General features: G+C 53.2%; 5 protein-coding genes across 5 annotated transcripts; 4 read left to right on the top strand and 1 right to left on the bottom strand.

The window, feature by feature from the left end:
- Positions 1–813: 813 nt before the first annotated feature.
- AYL99_00990 (hypothetical protein) lies at positions 814–2,631 on the top strand (the record flags this gene model as incomplete). Its single annotated transcript, XM_018832506.1, has 1 exon — positions 814–2,631. The coding sequence occupies one exon, from the start codon at positions 814–816 to the stop codon at positions 2,629–2,631; it is 1,818 nt and encodes a 605-aa protein (XP_018698385.1).
- Positions 2,632–4,517: 1,886 nt separating this feature from the next.
- AYL99_00989 (hypothetical protein) lies at positions 4,518–6,438 on the top strand (the record flags this gene model as incomplete). The annotated part of the gene is made up of 2 exons (XM_018832505.1): positions 4,518–5,885; positions 5,938–6,438. 2 exons carry the CDS (start codon positions 4,518–4,520, stop codon positions 6,436–6,438), a joined length of 1,869 nt encoding a protein of 622 aa, XP_018698384.1.
- A 410-nt stretch (positions 6,439–6,848) lies between these two features.
- Positions 6,849–9,798, top strand: AYL99_00988 (hypothetical protein; the record flags this gene model as incomplete). The annotated part of the gene is made up of 3 exons (XM_018832504.1): positions 6,849–7,032; positions 7,087–7,811; positions 7,864–9,798. The coding sequence occupies 3 exons, from the start codon at positions 6,849–6,851 to the stop codon at positions 9,796–9,798; spliced, it is 2,844 nt and encodes a 947-aa protein (XP_018698383.1).
- A 935-nt stretch (positions 9,799–10,733) lies between these two features.
- On the top strand, positions 10,734–13,484 carry AYL99_00987 (hypothetical protein; the record flags this gene model as incomplete). The annotated part of the gene is made up of 1 exon (XM_018832503.1): positions 10,734–13,484. The coding sequence occupies one exon, from the start codon at positions 10,734–10,736 to the stop codon at positions 13,482–13,484; it is 2,751 nt and encodes a 916-aa protein (XP_018698382.1).
- Positions 13,485–15,401: 1,917 nt separating this feature from the next.
- AYL99_00986 (hypothetical protein) lies at positions 15,402–17,024 on the bottom strand (the record flags this gene model as incomplete). The annotated part of the gene is made up of 2 exons (XM_018832502.1): positions 15,402–16,415; positions 16,467–17,024. 2 exons carry the CDS (start codon positions 17,022–17,024, stop codon positions 15,402–15,404), a joined length of 1,572 nt encoding a protein of 523 aa, XP_018698381.1.
- Positions 17,025–17,053: the final 29 nt, after the last annotated feature.

Raw genomic sequence — 17,053 nt, 5'->3', positions numbered from 1 at the left:
GCAGGCGAAGTATGTGGCTCGTCATCGGGGGAAACTCGTCCAGGTATGTCTGGTGGATTTGGAATTCCAGTCACCGACCATGCTCCAGTCGGGAATGCATCCCCATGTGGAGGAGATGATGTACTTTTGTGTTCGATGCAAAGGGTGCATTCGATAACTTTGCAGAAGGTTTAACAAGAGACCGAACCATGCGTGCATGGGCCCGTTGGAGGCGTGGATCTTATTATGACGACGAAGGACTCCATCTACGGCGTGGCATGTCGTCCGGAGCACATGTGCCTGAACCAATAATCCACGGCGACGGACTTGCGTCACTAGGCTGGCTCTGGCCAGTAAAGGCACGAAAAGTGGCTGGGCTGTGCTTGAAATTAGGCCATTCGGGCCCCAATCACGTATCATATCATCGTCGCGGAGCTTCAACTTGCTTCTGTGAACCGCGCAGCCACTTCTCTCTTCACTTCCTGGTGCTCTGTATTCTTGTGTATTCTTTTTCCTTGTATTCTGCGCTCTTCCATCAACTCATACGGCTGTGGTGCCGCCTGCGGCACATCTTTCTCCTTCCCGACTCCGGCCTCCCTTCGAGCTCGTCACAACCACCACCCCGTTTGTTCTCTGCCTGCTCTCTCTACCTTATCGCGGTCTATTGCATCAGGTTGACGCAGCCGACGGTGACCTGTCGACTCGACATTGCACGACCTCCAAAGACTACCTCTTTCACCTCCTCCGTTCTGTGAAGCCTGCCCTTTCCATCCGGTACTGCGGAGCGTCCCAATCTTTTTGTCTGGATCCTCTGGGTCCAAAGAGTGCACCAACATGCCTCTTTCCGACTACTTTACGAGTCCCACGTCCCTCTACAATCGACAGATCCTCGGCAATCTGGCAGCCCGAGACCAGATACCTTTCGCCGACAATGCGTTGCAGATTCTCAAGAAGGGTGCGCCTCATTCTGGCCACCCGAACTTTGCACACCTCACCCTCCTCGTTTTCGAAGCTGTGCTGGAAGTGGTCTGCGTCAGTCTACCGGGATACATTGTGGCAAGACAGGGCATGTTCGATGCCGAGGGACAGAAGCTGATGGCCAATCTGAACGTTATGCTGTTTACTCCGTGCCTGATCTTCACCAAGCTGGCGTCCCAGCTCACGGCGGAGAAACTGGTGGATTTGGCTATCATCCCGGCCATCTTTGTCGTCCAGACCTTGGTCTCGTTCCTGTGCGCGTGGGCTATTGGGAAGGTCATGAAATTCAAAAAGAGACAGGCCAATTTTGTCATTGCTATGGGAGTGTTCGGCAACTCCAACTCGTTGCCAATTTCGTTGGTCCTCTCCTTGTCCAAAACACTCAAGGGCCTACATTGGGATAAGGTCCCTAATGATAATGACGAGGAGGTTGGAGCTCGGGGAATCCTTTACTTGCTCATATTTCAGCAATTGGGTCAACTGCTTCGCTGGAGCTGGGGCTACAATGTCCTGCTTGCCCCCCCTGATAGCTATACGGAAGCAGAAGGTGGGACCAAGAAGGAAGATCGCATTGAGCGAGGGCGAGGAGCGTTTCGTGACTATGCAGATGATGACCGCGAACACCGTCGGCTTCTGAGCCCCAATTATGACGGGGTTCGAGATTCTAGCGAGGACTTTGAGGGATATGGTGACTACGAGGACGAGGATGATGACCAGACGAGGATAGGGACCGAGTCGCCTACGACATCGAAGTCGGATGGTCTCAAAACCCCTCGGACGCCACATAACAGGTCGTCGAGGAATTCTCCCAATCGACAACTGAATGGCTCCGCCCACGAGACACCAGATCTGATGTCTACTCCTACTAACGGGATGATTGCCCCTCATCACCACCCCGACTATCCTGCCTGGCTGAAATATCCGGACAACAAAAAGTACGACGAAGATTGTGGGGGCGTCAAAGGATACATCAACAAAGGAAGAAACGTGGTCCGGTTTCACCTTTTGAGAATCGGGCATTCCATCCGGACGAGGTCGAGACGGGCCTTTGACTCTCTTCCTAAGCCGGCGCAGAGAGTCCTGTCATATACTGGAGCCAAAATTAGGGCTTTCCTGGCAGGCTTGTGGGAGTTTATGAACCCACCGTTGTGGTCGATGTTGGTTGCCATTATCGTGGCATCTGTGCCCTACCTACAGCATCTCTTCTTCGACAAGGGGACGTTTCTAGCCAATTCCGCTACTCGAGCAGTTCAGCAAAGCGGTGGCGTCGCGGTGCCACTGATTTTGGTGGTGCTTGGAGGGAACCTTGCCAGAAACACCATCCCCAAGAATCAGCCAGGAGATATCACGGACCCAAAGGAAGAGAGGAGACTTTTGTATGCTTCGTTGCTCGCGCGCATGGTCTTCCCAACCATTGTGATGGCACCCTTTCTTGCATTGGTCGCCAAATACGTCCCAGTCAGCATTGTCGACGACAAGATCTTCATCGTGGTTGCTTTTCTCCTCACCGGCGCACCATCGGCACTGCAGCTGAGCGCTATCACACAGACAAACAACGTGTATCCTACGGTTATGTCAAATATTCTCTTTCAGAGCTACGTGGTCTGGATCCTCCCATCCACATTGATTCTCGTGCTCCTGGCTCTGGAGACGGTGGAATGGGCAACGGCTTGAGCAATAGAAATTGGCAGGTGTCTCGTGTTGGTTCAGGTCGTCGACTTTGGTTTGACTGGGCACGGAGTTTCTGGAACTGATGCTTGGGGTTCAACAGGGCCATCTGGCACTGCGAGCACCCATCCATGGAACATTGTACCGATACAGGGCTGGACGGAGGGGTGAGAAAGCCACACACAACCTCCAGATAGGGCGACTAAAAGAGACGACGATCAATATCTTGCATGTACAATGACTTCATTCTATGCTACAATCGAGGAGGAACACCTGATTGTGGGGTTTTGGCTATGTCACTGTGGCTTGTCTCACTAGTTGTCGTTCAATCTGTGACGGCGCATCGTCCAACGCAGAATCAGGGCATGATGCATCGGTGGTGTCGGCTAAAGCCTCACACGTATCCACTAATGTAGAATGACGTCGGACGTGGGAGTTGGGGGCACCGAAGGGGGGCAATAGGGGGAGCATTTGGGGTCGATCAAGGGGCTACCGGGCATGCTTTCTCGGTGTCATGACACCTTAAGCTCATCCTGGTTAACGTCGCCTTACCCCGGGGTACCGAACATGAGGTTTCCTCGAAATGCCATACCAAGACCCCTTTCCTCTTGTCGGCGTGCCTGCCTGTCTATCTGCTTGAAAGTTAGTTGACCTGCAGATAGATACCCAGCAGTACGAGGGACTCGTAACACCCCCCTTTCTCCCTCCCCATTGACAGCCCCCTTAACCATGAACTTGAGCCTGTCCCCACCTAGGTTGGTACCTGATGAATCCTCCGGAGTATGAGGTACATAAATAAATGCCTGCTCTCTGTATACCCGCGTACATCCAAGTAGTGAGTGTCCCAAGGCACCGAAGCAGGATCTCATGCAACCAATGCCTCACTTTTCTCACCTCTTGAGCCTTGCGGGTGTCCTTGGGGGACTAATGCAGCGCAAGCCTCAACGCCATTTGGCTAAGCCTCACGTATTGTTCACAACCCACACCAACCCATTCGCCATCCACCAAGACTCGTGTCGAATGGAGCATCGTAGAACTTGATCGACACGTCCCATATCCATTACGAGCATGGTCTGCCTTTTTTCTATCTGCTTTCCTATCAAGGATCTCTGTGCCTGAAGACACCTCATCATTATTTCACCTTCAAATACTGCGGGTATATCCCCACCGGGCATCGAGTGCCAAAACGAAGTTTCTCAACCTCAGCTCAGTTGCTCCAGGTTGTCTGAGTCTTGGCCATTTCCTCCCTTTGCCTTGCCGTGGCCTGGTATCCCGATTTGAGCTTTGTCACCACCCCCCGGCAAGCCCCAACGCCGTGGTTGCTCAGCAGATCCAGGATCTTGCTTTCCGGTCAAATGAGAAGCTGAGAGACAGGAACAGTTTCCGACAATTAATTGCGACTTTGCGCCTCATCTCCCGGGGTCTCCACCACCAAACTGGCACTCCTGCCTTCACCTCGCCTCTTCCTCCGACGGTCCTTACCACACCGTTACTCACTCCTCCCTAATCAACTGAATAGACTTGTCAATCACCGCCCAGACCTCTGACTACGCTCTCTGTCTCGTCTCGTCTCGTCTCGTCTAATTGTCGCTACCGTCCCGAATCGCATGCCGCCTTGACGAAGCCCTCTACTCCACGCGCGACTGCGTGCGCACGCCGACCACATAATATTATTCCCTGCCTGCCACACCCCGTCCACCCCCCGAGCACGGAACCACCACCTTCTTAGTCACCATGGACGACTCATCACCCCAGCAGCCGTCCTCTCCCGAAACCTCAAAATCTCCTGAACAACCACCTTCAGAGTCCAACTCGTCCTTTATGCTTCACCGACAGCTTCCTCGCCGCAGTCCCCTTCCAGGCCCCCGTCGCTGGGCTCGCCTGGAAACAGCATGTCTCCATCCATGAACCCCTCCTCCGCCCCGCTTGGTCCTGTCAATGCAGCCAGAAGACCAGGCCCGCTACCTTCGCGTGCCAGTGGGTTGAACTCGGACATTCAGGCAAAGATGAAGGCGTTCTCCCTGTCTCGGCAGGGTGCACCTCCCGCAAAAGCACAAGCAGGAGGGTTTGCCGGTCCCCAGGCCGGTGCTTTCGCAGGCGGCCCCTTGACAGGAGCTCCTCCGCCCTCACCCAGCTCCTCTGCTGCCAACCTGCGACTCCCTCCTGGGATGCAACGACCGAATGCACCGAGTTTTGGCTCCTCGCCCTCCCCAATCACCGGCAGCCCTCGAATGATGGGCGCCCCCAGGCCTCCAGTCGGCGGACTGGCCGCAAAACGAGGTTTGAAGCCCGGTGGAATGAAATTGTCAGATGCGCACAAGCCTGCCCCTGCTGGACAGGAGGAGGACAAGACAGACACCGGCTCTCAATTCAACAGGTACTCGAACATCATTGATACGAAGAAAGGCACTTTAAATTTTCACAACAAAGCTGTCATCCATGGAAGTGGTATTGATTTTGCGGGTGGCAGTACCTTTTCCATTTCTCTAGACGAGGTCGACACCCTGTCAGAATTGGGCAAGGGCAATTATGGGACGGTTTTCAAAGTTAGGCACGCTCGGCCCAAGATGAGGCGCCCTGGTTTGGGCTTGCGAGGCAACATGGTTCGGCAATCATCAGCCTCCATTCCCAAGGACGACGAAGAGACAGACTCACAGTCAGATACAAAAGGGACAAGCGGTCTCGTCATGGCCATGAAAGAGATCCGCCTCGAGCTCGAAGACTCGAAGTTTGCTGCGATCATCATGGAGTTGGACATTCTACACCGATGTGTATCACCTTTCATTATCGACTTTTATGGCGCGTTTTTCCAGGAAGGGTCGGTTTATATCTGCATTGAATACATGGACGGCGGCTCGGTGGACAAGTTATACGGAGATGGAGTCCCAGAGGGAGTCCTCAAGAAAATCACCCTGTCGACGGTCATGGGGCTCAAATGCCTGAAGGACGAACACAACATCATCCATCGAGATGTCAAACCGACGAATATACTGGTCAACACGCGTGGCCAGGTCAAGATTTGTGATTTTGGCGTCAGCGGCAATCTGGTGGCTTCAATAGCCAAAACAAATATTGGATGCCAGAGCTACATGGCGCCAGAACGCATATCAGGAGGCGGCATGGCTCAAGTCGGCGCCGGCGGAGGCACCTATAGCGTTCAGTCCGATATCTGGTCTCTCGGTCTCACCATCATCGAATGCGCACTCGGCCGATATCCCTACCCCCCCGAAACTTATGACAATATATTCAGCCAACTTAGTGTAAGTCCTGGTGCCCCTCGCATTTGAGCAATTGCTAATAAGTCTCCCGTAGGCCATTGTGGATGGTGACCCTCCCGATCTTCCAGCCGACCAGTTCTCCGAAGCGGCCATTGATTTCGTACGGGGCTGCTTGAACAAAATCCCCCGGCTCAGACCAACTTACGCTATGCTGCTTCGACATGCCTGGCTTGCACCACTCCTGAAGCCTCCCACAATTTCCGAGGACGATGAGGGCGAGCAGGCAGCTGAGGCTGGCATCGAATCGGCCTTCTCAAATGATACGGCCCCAGACACTGCGGACAAAGAAGTTGCAAACTGGGTCAAGAGCGCACTGGAGAAGAAGAAAGCCGGCAAGTTGGCGTCACATAAGAAGCCTGCGCTACACGAAGCGCCTCTGGACGCGGTGCCAGGCAGCCCTCTGGTTGCCCCTGACGGGCCTATGCCATTGGGCGGAGATGCAATGACGCCTGATGTCAAGGCAAACATTGGGGTGAAGGTGGAATCACCCGATTTGTTGGCAGCAAGGGTAGAGGGTATAGATTTTGCTTCATGATTGCAGGCGACTCCAGGATGGAACTGGTTTTATGACCCAGATGGGGACCGCAGAAAGTGTAACGATTACGATGGAACGATGAAAATGCATCACTCCCGATAGAGCGGCCAGATCAAAAGATACGGAAAGAATGAACCATCTCTTACTGCCTGATATTCCTTTCTTCTGTACTCTCGACTAGAATGACTGTAGTTGAAAACTCTCCGTGTCTACCAAATTATTCGGCGGACATGACGCCCAATGATGTCAGCGGTCTGGGACGATTTTATGGAATCAGTGACGCCGCTTCATCGCTTACGAGTGCATCTCTTTCTCAAGAACCACCACTTTCTCGTGACTCCTAGCAGAGGTCTATTCTGACCTTAGACGATCTTGCTCCCGGGCGAGAGCTTGTCTCTCGGCGAGTCACAATGGGCCTGGTCCGCAGGCTATTGATCTGGGCAGCCGTTGATGGCGTCGTCCTCCAGGCTCATGGGTCTGCAGAGCATCCGAGAGCGCTCCAGATCGACTACAAGAGCCGCCAGGTTAAAGAGCTTGGGAAGTTGGATGCATTGGCGAAGAAACCAACTGCACTGGAAGCCCACGGCATTGTCGGTAAGGACTTCAGACCTTAGCGGATAAGACCCGAGTCGCTTAGACGAAGTGCAGGATTGCTCTCGATTGCCTCGTCTTCTTTCCTCATCGCAATCACTCAGCGGGAGCAAGTTGCGCAGATATTTGGAAAACCGATCTATGTCATTACAGACGTTGCCATTCTTCCGCTGTCTTCCCAGAAAGCAGCCTCCCTGGCCATCACAACCATATTGGAGTCTCAGGCGTCAGCCTCGTCCACAACCGATACAGAAACCGATGTGACCGACACGGAGGACAGCAATACAAGTTTGCAGGACCAAGAAGAACCTGAAACTCCCATAGAGCACACGGCCCCTCAACAAAAGATGTCAAACCCCACCAGCATCGCCAGAGATGTCATTGCTAACCGAGGCCAATATGGACGATTTGCGAGCCAATGGTTTTCCAAGCAGGGCTGGGGTGGAGGAAAGGACTCAGGAACCACCTCTGGCCCTTCAGCTAAGAGCGATACCTCGAAGACGGCAACCAGCTCGAGACCCGAGGCGGCCGTCGCTGTTGCAGCAAATCAACCCGACACCAGTAGCGATGTTGAAGCACAAGAACAAAGCCACAGCAAAGATGCCGAGCAGTTATTGAGCGACACCTCCATCACCGAGGCGACTCCCAAGGTTCTGAGAAGAACAAAGATGATCTTGACCTCGGGCAGTTATTTCTTTTCTTACGATTTTGATTTGACGCGCAGATTAGCGATCATGGAGGGAAGCGCAACTGCTCCTGCGCGCGAGACTCTCGACCCCATGGTAAGTCCACAACGACAATTGCGCAGAGTCGATAGTGTTCTAATTGAAATAGTATTTCTGGAACCGGCGTTTACTAGGTCCATTCATGGACGCCAGGCAAGATTCCTTCATGATGCCCATAATGCAAGGTTTTGTAGGCCAACGGACTTTCACAGTCAAGAAGGCAGAATCAGAGAATTCACAGTCGGCCTGTGTGGTGGACGCTGAGCATGAGGAGCAGCCAGAAGGGATACAACACGCTGTAGACCATGCTAAAGATGGTTTCGCCAGTGCCAGCACTGACATGCAGTCCTACCTCCTCACACTGATTTCACGACGGTCCGTCAAGCGATCGGGCCTTCGGTATCTTCGACGTGGCCTCGACGATGACGGCAACTGCGCCAATGCCGTGGAGACTGAACAGATTCTGTCTGCTCCAGATTGGTCTCCTTCTCGACGAATACGATCCTTCGTCCAGATCCGTGCATCCATCCCCCTTTACTTCTCGCAGTCGCCCTACTCGTTGAAGCCAACTCCGATGCTCCATCAGTCACCATCCAAAAATGATGCAGCCATGAAGAAGCATTTTCAGGATCTCAGGCGACGATATGGAGGTGTCCAAATTGCCTGTTTGGTGGATAAGCATGGTCCTGAAAACATCATTGGCGAGGCCTACGAGAATAAGGTCCAGTCCTTGCAGGACTCGAGTCAACTTGAAGGTGTTCAGTATGAATGGTTCGATTTCCATGCCGAGTGTCGTGGCATGAAGTTCGAGAACGTCTCGAGGCTTGTTGACAAGCTCGAAGGTACTATCCAAAATTACGGAGAGACTGTGATCTCCCAAAAAGGCATCGAGACATCCCAATCCGGAATCATTCGCACCAATTGTATGGATTGCTTGGACCGCACCAACGTTGCTCAGAGTGCCTTTGGACAGTATATGCTGCAGAAGGACCTGGCCAGGGAAGGGTTTGAGATCGACTTGCTCCACGACGAGACCACCACCTGGTTCAATACCCTATGGGCTGACAATGGGGACGCCATATCTCGACAGTATGCATCCACAGCAGCACTGAAAGGGGATTTCACGCGGACCCGTCGCCGCAACTATCGTGGAGCTTTGAATGATTTCAGCCTGACCTTGACTCGGTATTACAACAACATGGTCAACGACTATTTCTCCCAGGCGGTCATTGACTTCCTCCTTGGCAACATGTCGTGGAGAGTGTTTGAAGATTTTGAGAGCAATATGATGAGTAAAGACCCAGGGATATCTATAGATCAAGTTCGGCAAACTGCTATTGAGAGTTGTGCAAAACAAGTCATACAGGAGAAGGACGAAGACCTTATCCACGGCTGGACGATGCTGACGCCGGCACACGAGAACACTCTGCGGACAATGCCCTTCGAAGAGGCGGTTGTGCTGCTAACAGATGCCGCTCTGTACTGTTGTAGGTTTGACTGGACGACCGAAAAGCTTGCCTCGTTTGAAAAGGTTGACCTGCGATCTGTCTCGAAGATCCGGTACGGAACATACATCACGTCGACTTTCAGTGAACGACAGATGAAAGAAGAGCTCAACGCCGGAGTTGTGGTAATATATCAGCCCGGCAAAGGGAACACCATCCGGACGAACACGAGGTCCTTACAGAACTATGTCGCACCCAAGACAGACGAATCCGAGAATCGAATCGACGGAGGCACAGGGATCTTATCTTGGCTTAGTCCTGCTTCCGCAACATCACGAAAGCTGGCCATGAAGGTGATCCCGGCCGCAACGACAGACTCGGATGGAGTTGCTGGGCCTCAAGCAGAGCCACCCCTGGCTATAGCTGAGAACATTGCAGGTGAGATCCGCCGAGCGCTCACGGGGAGCAATGAATACGGCGCGCAGCAAGGAAATGACCTTGTAGAGCAGTCGGCCATTATCTCGTTGGAAGAAGCGAAGAAACGAACTGGATATTTTGAGCAGCTCGGCCATTCCCTTAAGAAGATGGTATGGACATGAGACAATAGACAGAACACAACCAAGGAGCCCGGCACCCCGCCTCAGAGAGTACATCATACGCACCCCATGAATGTTCGTCCTTTGCCTCCTGTTTCTGTTCCCTTGCCCTGCCCGAGAACGGATCAACGTCGGCATATTGTAAATCCACCCCGGCTTCGTCACGCGGTCGCATAGAATGTGATTGGCGGGGAAGAGGGGCGCTAAAGACGATCTGGATCTGGGATCTCGCCATGCCGCAGAGTTTCATCCCCCCAAACTGTTCTGCAGGCACTTGTCCAAAATTCTCCTCCACCACTACCCTGTTGTGTTGTGTCAAAACATCGTTTGTGTTGAAGTCTGCCGTCTGTCTCGGCGCGGTTGATGCGTGGGTCTTGTATGATCAACTTCTCGGCGCCCCTAGGCGAATTTTCAAAGGAGCGGGAAAGTTTCAACTGACTCGCCTTTGTTCGCAGGTTTGAGGAAACGAGTCGGCTAAATTCACGAACAACCAACGGTCTACCTTACTTTGCCTCAAGTCTCCTTGTACCTAACGCTCCACCTCGGGTTAAGCGCAAACGTGAGAGAGTTGCTGTCAACCCCGGGTTTCTTTGCACCCTCCCATCCCGAAAGAACGACATTGGACACTTTCCCCCCGATCGAAGAGCCTCCGGGCAACGGTGCCCGTCATGACGTGGCAACCGGAGGAGGATGGGTTGAGACAGTTGTCGGAATACCTGAAGAATTCCTTGAGTGGTCATGACAGGAATAAACAAAAAGAAGCTGAGGTGGTGCGTCTTGACTCCCTGTCTTGTGTCTTTTGCCCGAGACAAAAAAGAAAAGAAAGAAATCTGGGGTAGAAGATCCCCGCGCGGGTCGTCGTCAGAAGGAACAATCCCAACCCTTCTCAGAAGAGCAAAACACTAACCAGGACATGATCGACCATAAAACAGATGCTCATGAATGCGCGCAACAACAAGGACTATGTCAATTACCTAACCTACATCTTCAGCACGCCGCAGCTCGGCCAGGATCTGAATCTCGCCGCACCCAGTCTGTTCCTTGTTCGCTATGCCGCAGCTGTCAACCTTAAAAACCACATCAAATTGTTCTATAGCCAGATCCCCAAAGACCAATTGGCATACATCAAGGCCGCCACACTCAACGTTCTCCGTGATCAGAATTCGCAGTTGCGCAGTTTCGCGGGCACCGTAATCACCGAGACGGTCCAACAAGGCGGTCTACTACAATGGCCCGAGATCCTGCAAGAACTGCTGGCGCTCGTTGGCAACACCAGCGGAAATGTTACGGGAGAAACGCAGGAGGGTGCGATGGGCGCCCTGGCAAAGGTCTGTGAGGATAATCGAAAATTGCTCGACAAGGAATTCCAAGGTCAGCGACCTATGAGTGTCATCGTGCCGAAACTGCTCGAGTTCGCCGTCCACCCGAACCCCAAGATCAGGGTGTTTGCGCTCGGTACCCTGAAATCGTTCATTCCGCAAAAGTCCCAGGTGCTTTTCTCCGCGCTGGACGTCTACCTGCAGACGATCTTCCAGCTCGCTTCGGATCCAGATGTGCAAGTCCGACGGATCGTGTGCCAGTCGCTTGTACAGCTGGTGGATTCGAGACCCGACATGTTGGCGCCTCATCTCGAGGGCCTGGTCAATTATATTCTTACCCAACAACAATCCACTGATCATCCGGATCTTGCGTTGGACGCGGCCGAGTTCTGGTTGAGTGTTGGCGATCAAGAACAACTGCGAGATCAAATGGGCCCCTATCTCGAAAGGATCATTCCCGTACTGCTCGCGGGCATGGTGTACGGAGAAGAGGACGCCGTCAGACTAGGTGGCGAGGGAGATGATGCCGACGTTGAGGATCGTGCCGAAGACATCAAACCTCAATTCGCCCAGACCAAGGCAGGACGAGGTGTTGTTTCAGCTGAAAAGGACGAGAGTCAGCCTGGAACACCACAAGCAAACGGAACGTCACAGCCTAAGAACGATCTGAGCGACGGCGAAATCGAGGACGAAGACGAAGATGAAGATGAATGGGATGATGAAGATCCCGAGAACGCGTGGAGTTTGCGAAAATGCTCTGCCTCGGCGCTGGATGTCTTCGCCGTGAACTACCACTCAGCCGTCTTCAACATCATCCTGCCGTACCTCAAGGAAAACCTCTCACACACTCTCTGGCCGAAACGCGAAGCCGCAGTCCTCGCTCTGGGCGCCATCGCCGAAGGATGCATGGACGTGATCTCTCCTCATCTGCCCGAGCTCGTTCCCTTCCTCATCTCACTCTTGTCAGACGAGGAACCCGTTGTCCGTCAAATTACCTGCTGGTGCCTTGCACGTTATTCCGAGTGGGCTGCCCGACTTGATTCCCAGGCAGACAAACAGCGCTATTTTGAACCCATGATGGAGGGTCTGCTTCAGCGCATGCTCGACCCCAATAAGAAAGTCCAGGAAGCCGGGGCTAGTTCCTTCGCGTCTCTCGAGGAGAAATCTGGGGACAAGCTGAAGCCGTATGTCGAACCCATTTTACGGCAATTCACGGAGTGCTTCAGACGGTACAAGGACAAAAATATGTACATCCTGTACGACTGTCTGCAAACCCTTGCAGACAACGTTGGCTCGCAGATCGCCAAACCGGAACTTGTCGACCTGCTTATGCCTGTACTAATCCAGCGATGGAACAAAATTCAAGATGACTCCCGCGAAATGTTTCCCTTGCTCGGCTGTCTAGGGTATATTGCCATGGCTTACGGCGACACCTTCGCGCAGTTTGCTCCTCCTATCTTCGACCGATGCATCAAACTCATTTACGCCAACCTACAACAGCATGTGGACTTTATGAGCGGCCAGACTGTTGACCAACCGGACAAGGACTTCATTGTAACAGCATTAGACCTTCTTAGTGCAATCATCCAAGCCATTTCTCCAGAGAAGTCCGCGCCGCTGGTCCAGAACTCGCAACCTCAGTTCTTCGATTTATTGAGTTTTTGCATGGAAGACACCACCACGGATGTGCGTCAATCCGCGTACGCTGTGTTGGGTGATTGCGCAATCGCGCTCTACCCCAGCCTGGATCCTTATCTGCCCAAACTCATTCCGATCCTGATCAGACAACTTGATCTTGACAGCATCCCAGACACGGATTCCGAGAATGGCTTCAATGTCCTCGCCAACGTGTGCTGGAGCATGGGCGAGATTGCGGCGAGAGCACCGACCACCAGAATCTCGCCCCTGATCGAACCACTCTATCGTGGCTTGTTGTCACTCATTACGAACGAAGAAGTTCCCGACGCAGCAAGTGAGAACGCCGCTACTGCATTGGGAAGACTTGGTGTTCCCTGTCCGGACCATCTCGCGCCCTTCTTGTCCGAGTTTGCGGAACCTTTCTTGCAGTCCATGTCCAAGATCAGCACATCGCATGAGAAGGCCTCGGCGTTCCTGGGGTTCAACAACATTCTGGAAAAGAATCCTCAGGCAATGGAATCCAGCCTGGCATTGTACTTTTCTGCGATCGCGCAGTTTCCCCTCAAAGGGCGGCAGGGCCAGGAATACGCCGACGTGCGCACCAGTTTCGCCAGGGTCATCAACGGCCTCGCCGGCCTGATCGGGCAGGAGAGGTTTGAAGGCTTCATCGCCGGGTTGCCGGTACCGGTGCGCGCCAAGTTGAGGGATGGCTATGGCGTTGGCTCCGAATGAGGAGAAAGAATGGCGAGAGTCGCGGGATCCCTGCGGTTTTGTGGGAACCACTAACAACTTCCTTCCCCCGCGAATCCCAGAAGAAAACGGAGCATGAAAAATGAAGGCGAAATGAAGATGAGACAGCAACCAACCAAGCTACCTTCTCACGTAAAATTACGTTTCAAGCTGTCTGGAGGTCGAAAGAGAGAGTTGACGGACCATTCAGACAACAACCGGTTGAAACCCATTGCGGTGGGTTAGGGAGTTAACAAGAAATGAGCAGAAATAAGTCGACGTAAATGACGAGATTGGAGATGGGGATGAGATGGAGTGACAGACGCGCGGAGGGGGAAAAAACGGGGATTGAAAGCCAGAATCTCAGCCTGCAGCTGAAGCTGAAGCTGGTCCGGGGGTCATTGGGATATGCCAGTCGCCCAGAAACCATAACATCCCTTCTTACGGTCGCACAGCAATTTTTGTCAATCCACCTTCGATCGAGCGGATGTCCAAAAAGAGAAACACCAACAAACAGGCAGATGACAATGACACGACTATGACATGACACAACTACAACAACAACAACAATAACGATAACAACACGACGTTGCAGCCATGAGCATGAGCACCGAGCTATTCGAGCTCGGAAGTGACCGCCGGCCGCGACCGACGTATTCCATTTCGCATTGGGGGTGGGCTGTTTGTTCATTCTATCTATCTCTATGTATCTTGACGCGTTTCCTCCTGATTGGACCAGGCCAGACAGACAGACAGACAGAGAGGAGTACGAATGCGGACGTCAAAAACAAGAAAAGATTGCGCTTGCACACACTCACGTGAGCGCGCCGAGCCTCTTTGGGATGCATCTCACCTGCTGGACCGCCGCCCCGTGTTCGATTGAGATCGAGACTGACTTGAGACGATTGAATCTGTGCGATTGTGCTGGAAATGGGAGAGAGGTCGTGCATGCATGCATTCATGTATGCGACGGGGCTGGGTCCTAAGTCCTGAGTCCTGAGAGAAAGGCTATCTTGACACGGACGACGACATCGAACACGCAACTGAACTCACTGTACCGCACCGCACCGCACCGTACCGAAACCAAGCTGAGCCGGCTGGGATGGAATGGGAAAATCATCGCCCTTTTTTCTTTTCAATGGACAGCGTCATCATTCCCCCCCTTTTCCCCCTTCATCACTTTTTCCCCCTTTTCTTGTGTAGCGTAGATAGTCTTAGAGTAGATAGCTATGGAGGCACTCAAGCCCCCCAACCCTCCCTCCCACCCCTCCCTGATGATAGCATGGCGTGTTTCTAGCGGTTCAGATATAGTAGCAGCATAGCAGAGAGAGAATCACGGGGAAAATCAGAACTTGGAGATGGAGTGGTGGTCGATAACACTGGTATTTGAAAGATAAACTGAGGGAGACACCAACCTGTCTTGCACTTACAAGCAAGCAGCCTTGGTATCGAGAGTATGCTAAAATGCTGCCTTCTCGTCAAACAACAGCCGTGCGAAATTCACTGCCGCTCCTTTATGTCTTTCTTTTTCAGCCCGGTCAGTGGGAAAGCATCAATCCGCATGTCAAGGTGACGGGACAGCCACCTGCTGCACCCGTTTCAAAAGCATAGATATGTCGAAAAGTCCGTGTCAGTGGTCCTCCACCGCACCCACCATCATTGGATTCTGACTGGTCCCTTGTTCACTCACCAAAGACGCCTAATTTGCTTATACCATCCGTCTCGCGTGTGTGGCCGGTGTTTTGACAGGGAAAAACGAAAGGGTAATGTGAATATGAGCTGGACGCCAACTGCAAGACTTAGCTGGAAATGCTTGCTCCGAATCGCGTTCGCACCGCCAGACAACCCTTGGTGGGGGAGTCCAGCGGCGGCAGACGGTTATCCGCAGATGCTTGGTGCGAATACATCGAACAGTCCCTCTTATACCACAATTGTTTTCTGTACAGGAGTAAATGCGTACTTTGGCAACAGGGCCATCTTCTCTTCAGGACTTGTCTCGTTATCAGAGTAGACCAACCTGGTTGCTTTTGGTTTCTCCTTCTCCTTGTCTTTCTTTGGCCCGGCTTTGTCTTCACTGGCTTCGTCTTTGGTGGTCGCCGGAGTAGCGGTCGCCGGAGGGGTTCCGGATTTGGCGGCAGCCTCGGCGGCGGCGGCATCGACGTCAGCTTGTTTGGAAGCATTGGCGATCAGGTCATCAAGGGAGGACGCGTCTTGAGCGTCAATGGCAGCAGCTTGGTTCGGAGCCGGAATCTGTGGCGGCACTTGCGTATTCGTGCTTCCTGGAGCTAGTCCAGGAGCATACTGCGGCACAATGTTATGGGATTGTGGAGCAGGGATCTGACCTTGATGCATTTGTTGAAATTGGAAAGCATTGACCGGTGGAGCACCAAAGGCGGGCCTCTGCGGCAATCCTGGAGCACTAGGTAGACTTACACTGCCAGTACGCACTGGTGCAGGGAAATTACCGTTTGTAGCAGGTGAAAGAGAGCGTGGTGCAAGAGCTGGGGGTGGCTGTGGATATCCCGAGACGGGAGATGCCGATGCAAATGGACGCGGGGGTCCAGCAGGCTGGGCAGGATATGGTTGGCCAGGATATGGTGACTGATATTGGTGAGGCGAATAACTCGGCTGAGGAGGATAGCCCACTGGTGGTGGCTGTGGCGGTTGAAAGGACGACTGCGGTGGCTGAACGTATGGCGGTTGAGCATATGGCATCTGCACGTATCCTGGCTGCCCCGGCTGTAGAGTTGTCGCATGCTGGCCGTAGCCTTCGACAGTCGGCGGAGACCCGGCAGATGGATAGACGGGCGACGCCTGGTACGGAGCAGATAAAGCGGCTGAGGGCTGGGCGAAAGGAGGGGACTGACTGTACGAACCATTCGTAGGTGGCGCTGCATATGGCTGTTGATATCCGGGGTAGGTGGGAGACGCTGCCTGTATCGAGAATGAGCGAGGGTGGGACATTATAGCTTTCAGACGACTCACCGTATTTACCTGAGGCTGAGCTTGGACGACAGTAGCGGCAGGAGGGTTGGGAGTGCCACCTCCACTGCTCGTTCCGTCGCCTTGCTCGGCAGCCAGCTTAGCGGCTTTATGTTCTGCCAGGCGTTTCTTAATATCGGACACAGACTCGATCTTGGGTTTCTTCGGGGCGTTGGGATGCTGGGCACTCTGAGCGTTGTTACCGGTCGATGCCTGCCGCTCAGCTTGGAGTTGATGAAAGTTGGTCAAAACACGCTGATTATGCTGTTGAATGATGTCTTCAGGAATTCCTTCCATGCCAAATATTTCTATATCCAGGCCCGCTCGGTTCGGGAGGGCGTTGTCGACGGCCGTGAGGTTCTCCTTGTGGACTTGACTCATGTGGACACTGAGGCCTCCTGCGGTATTCAGTCTTCGGCCACATCTTTCGCATTTGAAGTGCTTGGCTTTCTGATGGTTGATCAAAATCTTGAGATCATCAAAGTCGCGCTCGCAGTAGTAGCACCACGGTCGCGCAAGGACCTCTTCAACATCGGGATGATGACGCTTCTTCTTGGTCATGGTGCAGGGGACGGTGAAGGATAGGCAGG

This window comes from Fonsecaea erecta (genome assembly GCF_001651985.1).
Source record: "Fonsecaea erecta strain CBS 125763 chromosome Unknown Scaff1, whole genome shotgun sequence".
Classification (NCBI taxonomy): Eukaryota; Fungi; Ascomycota; class Eurotiomycetes; order Chaetothyriales; family Herpotrichiellaceae; genus Fonsecaea; species Fonsecaea erecta.
The sequence above is the reverse complement of the archived record's forward strand: the minus strand, read 5'-3'. Positions and strand labels throughout refer to the sequence as shown.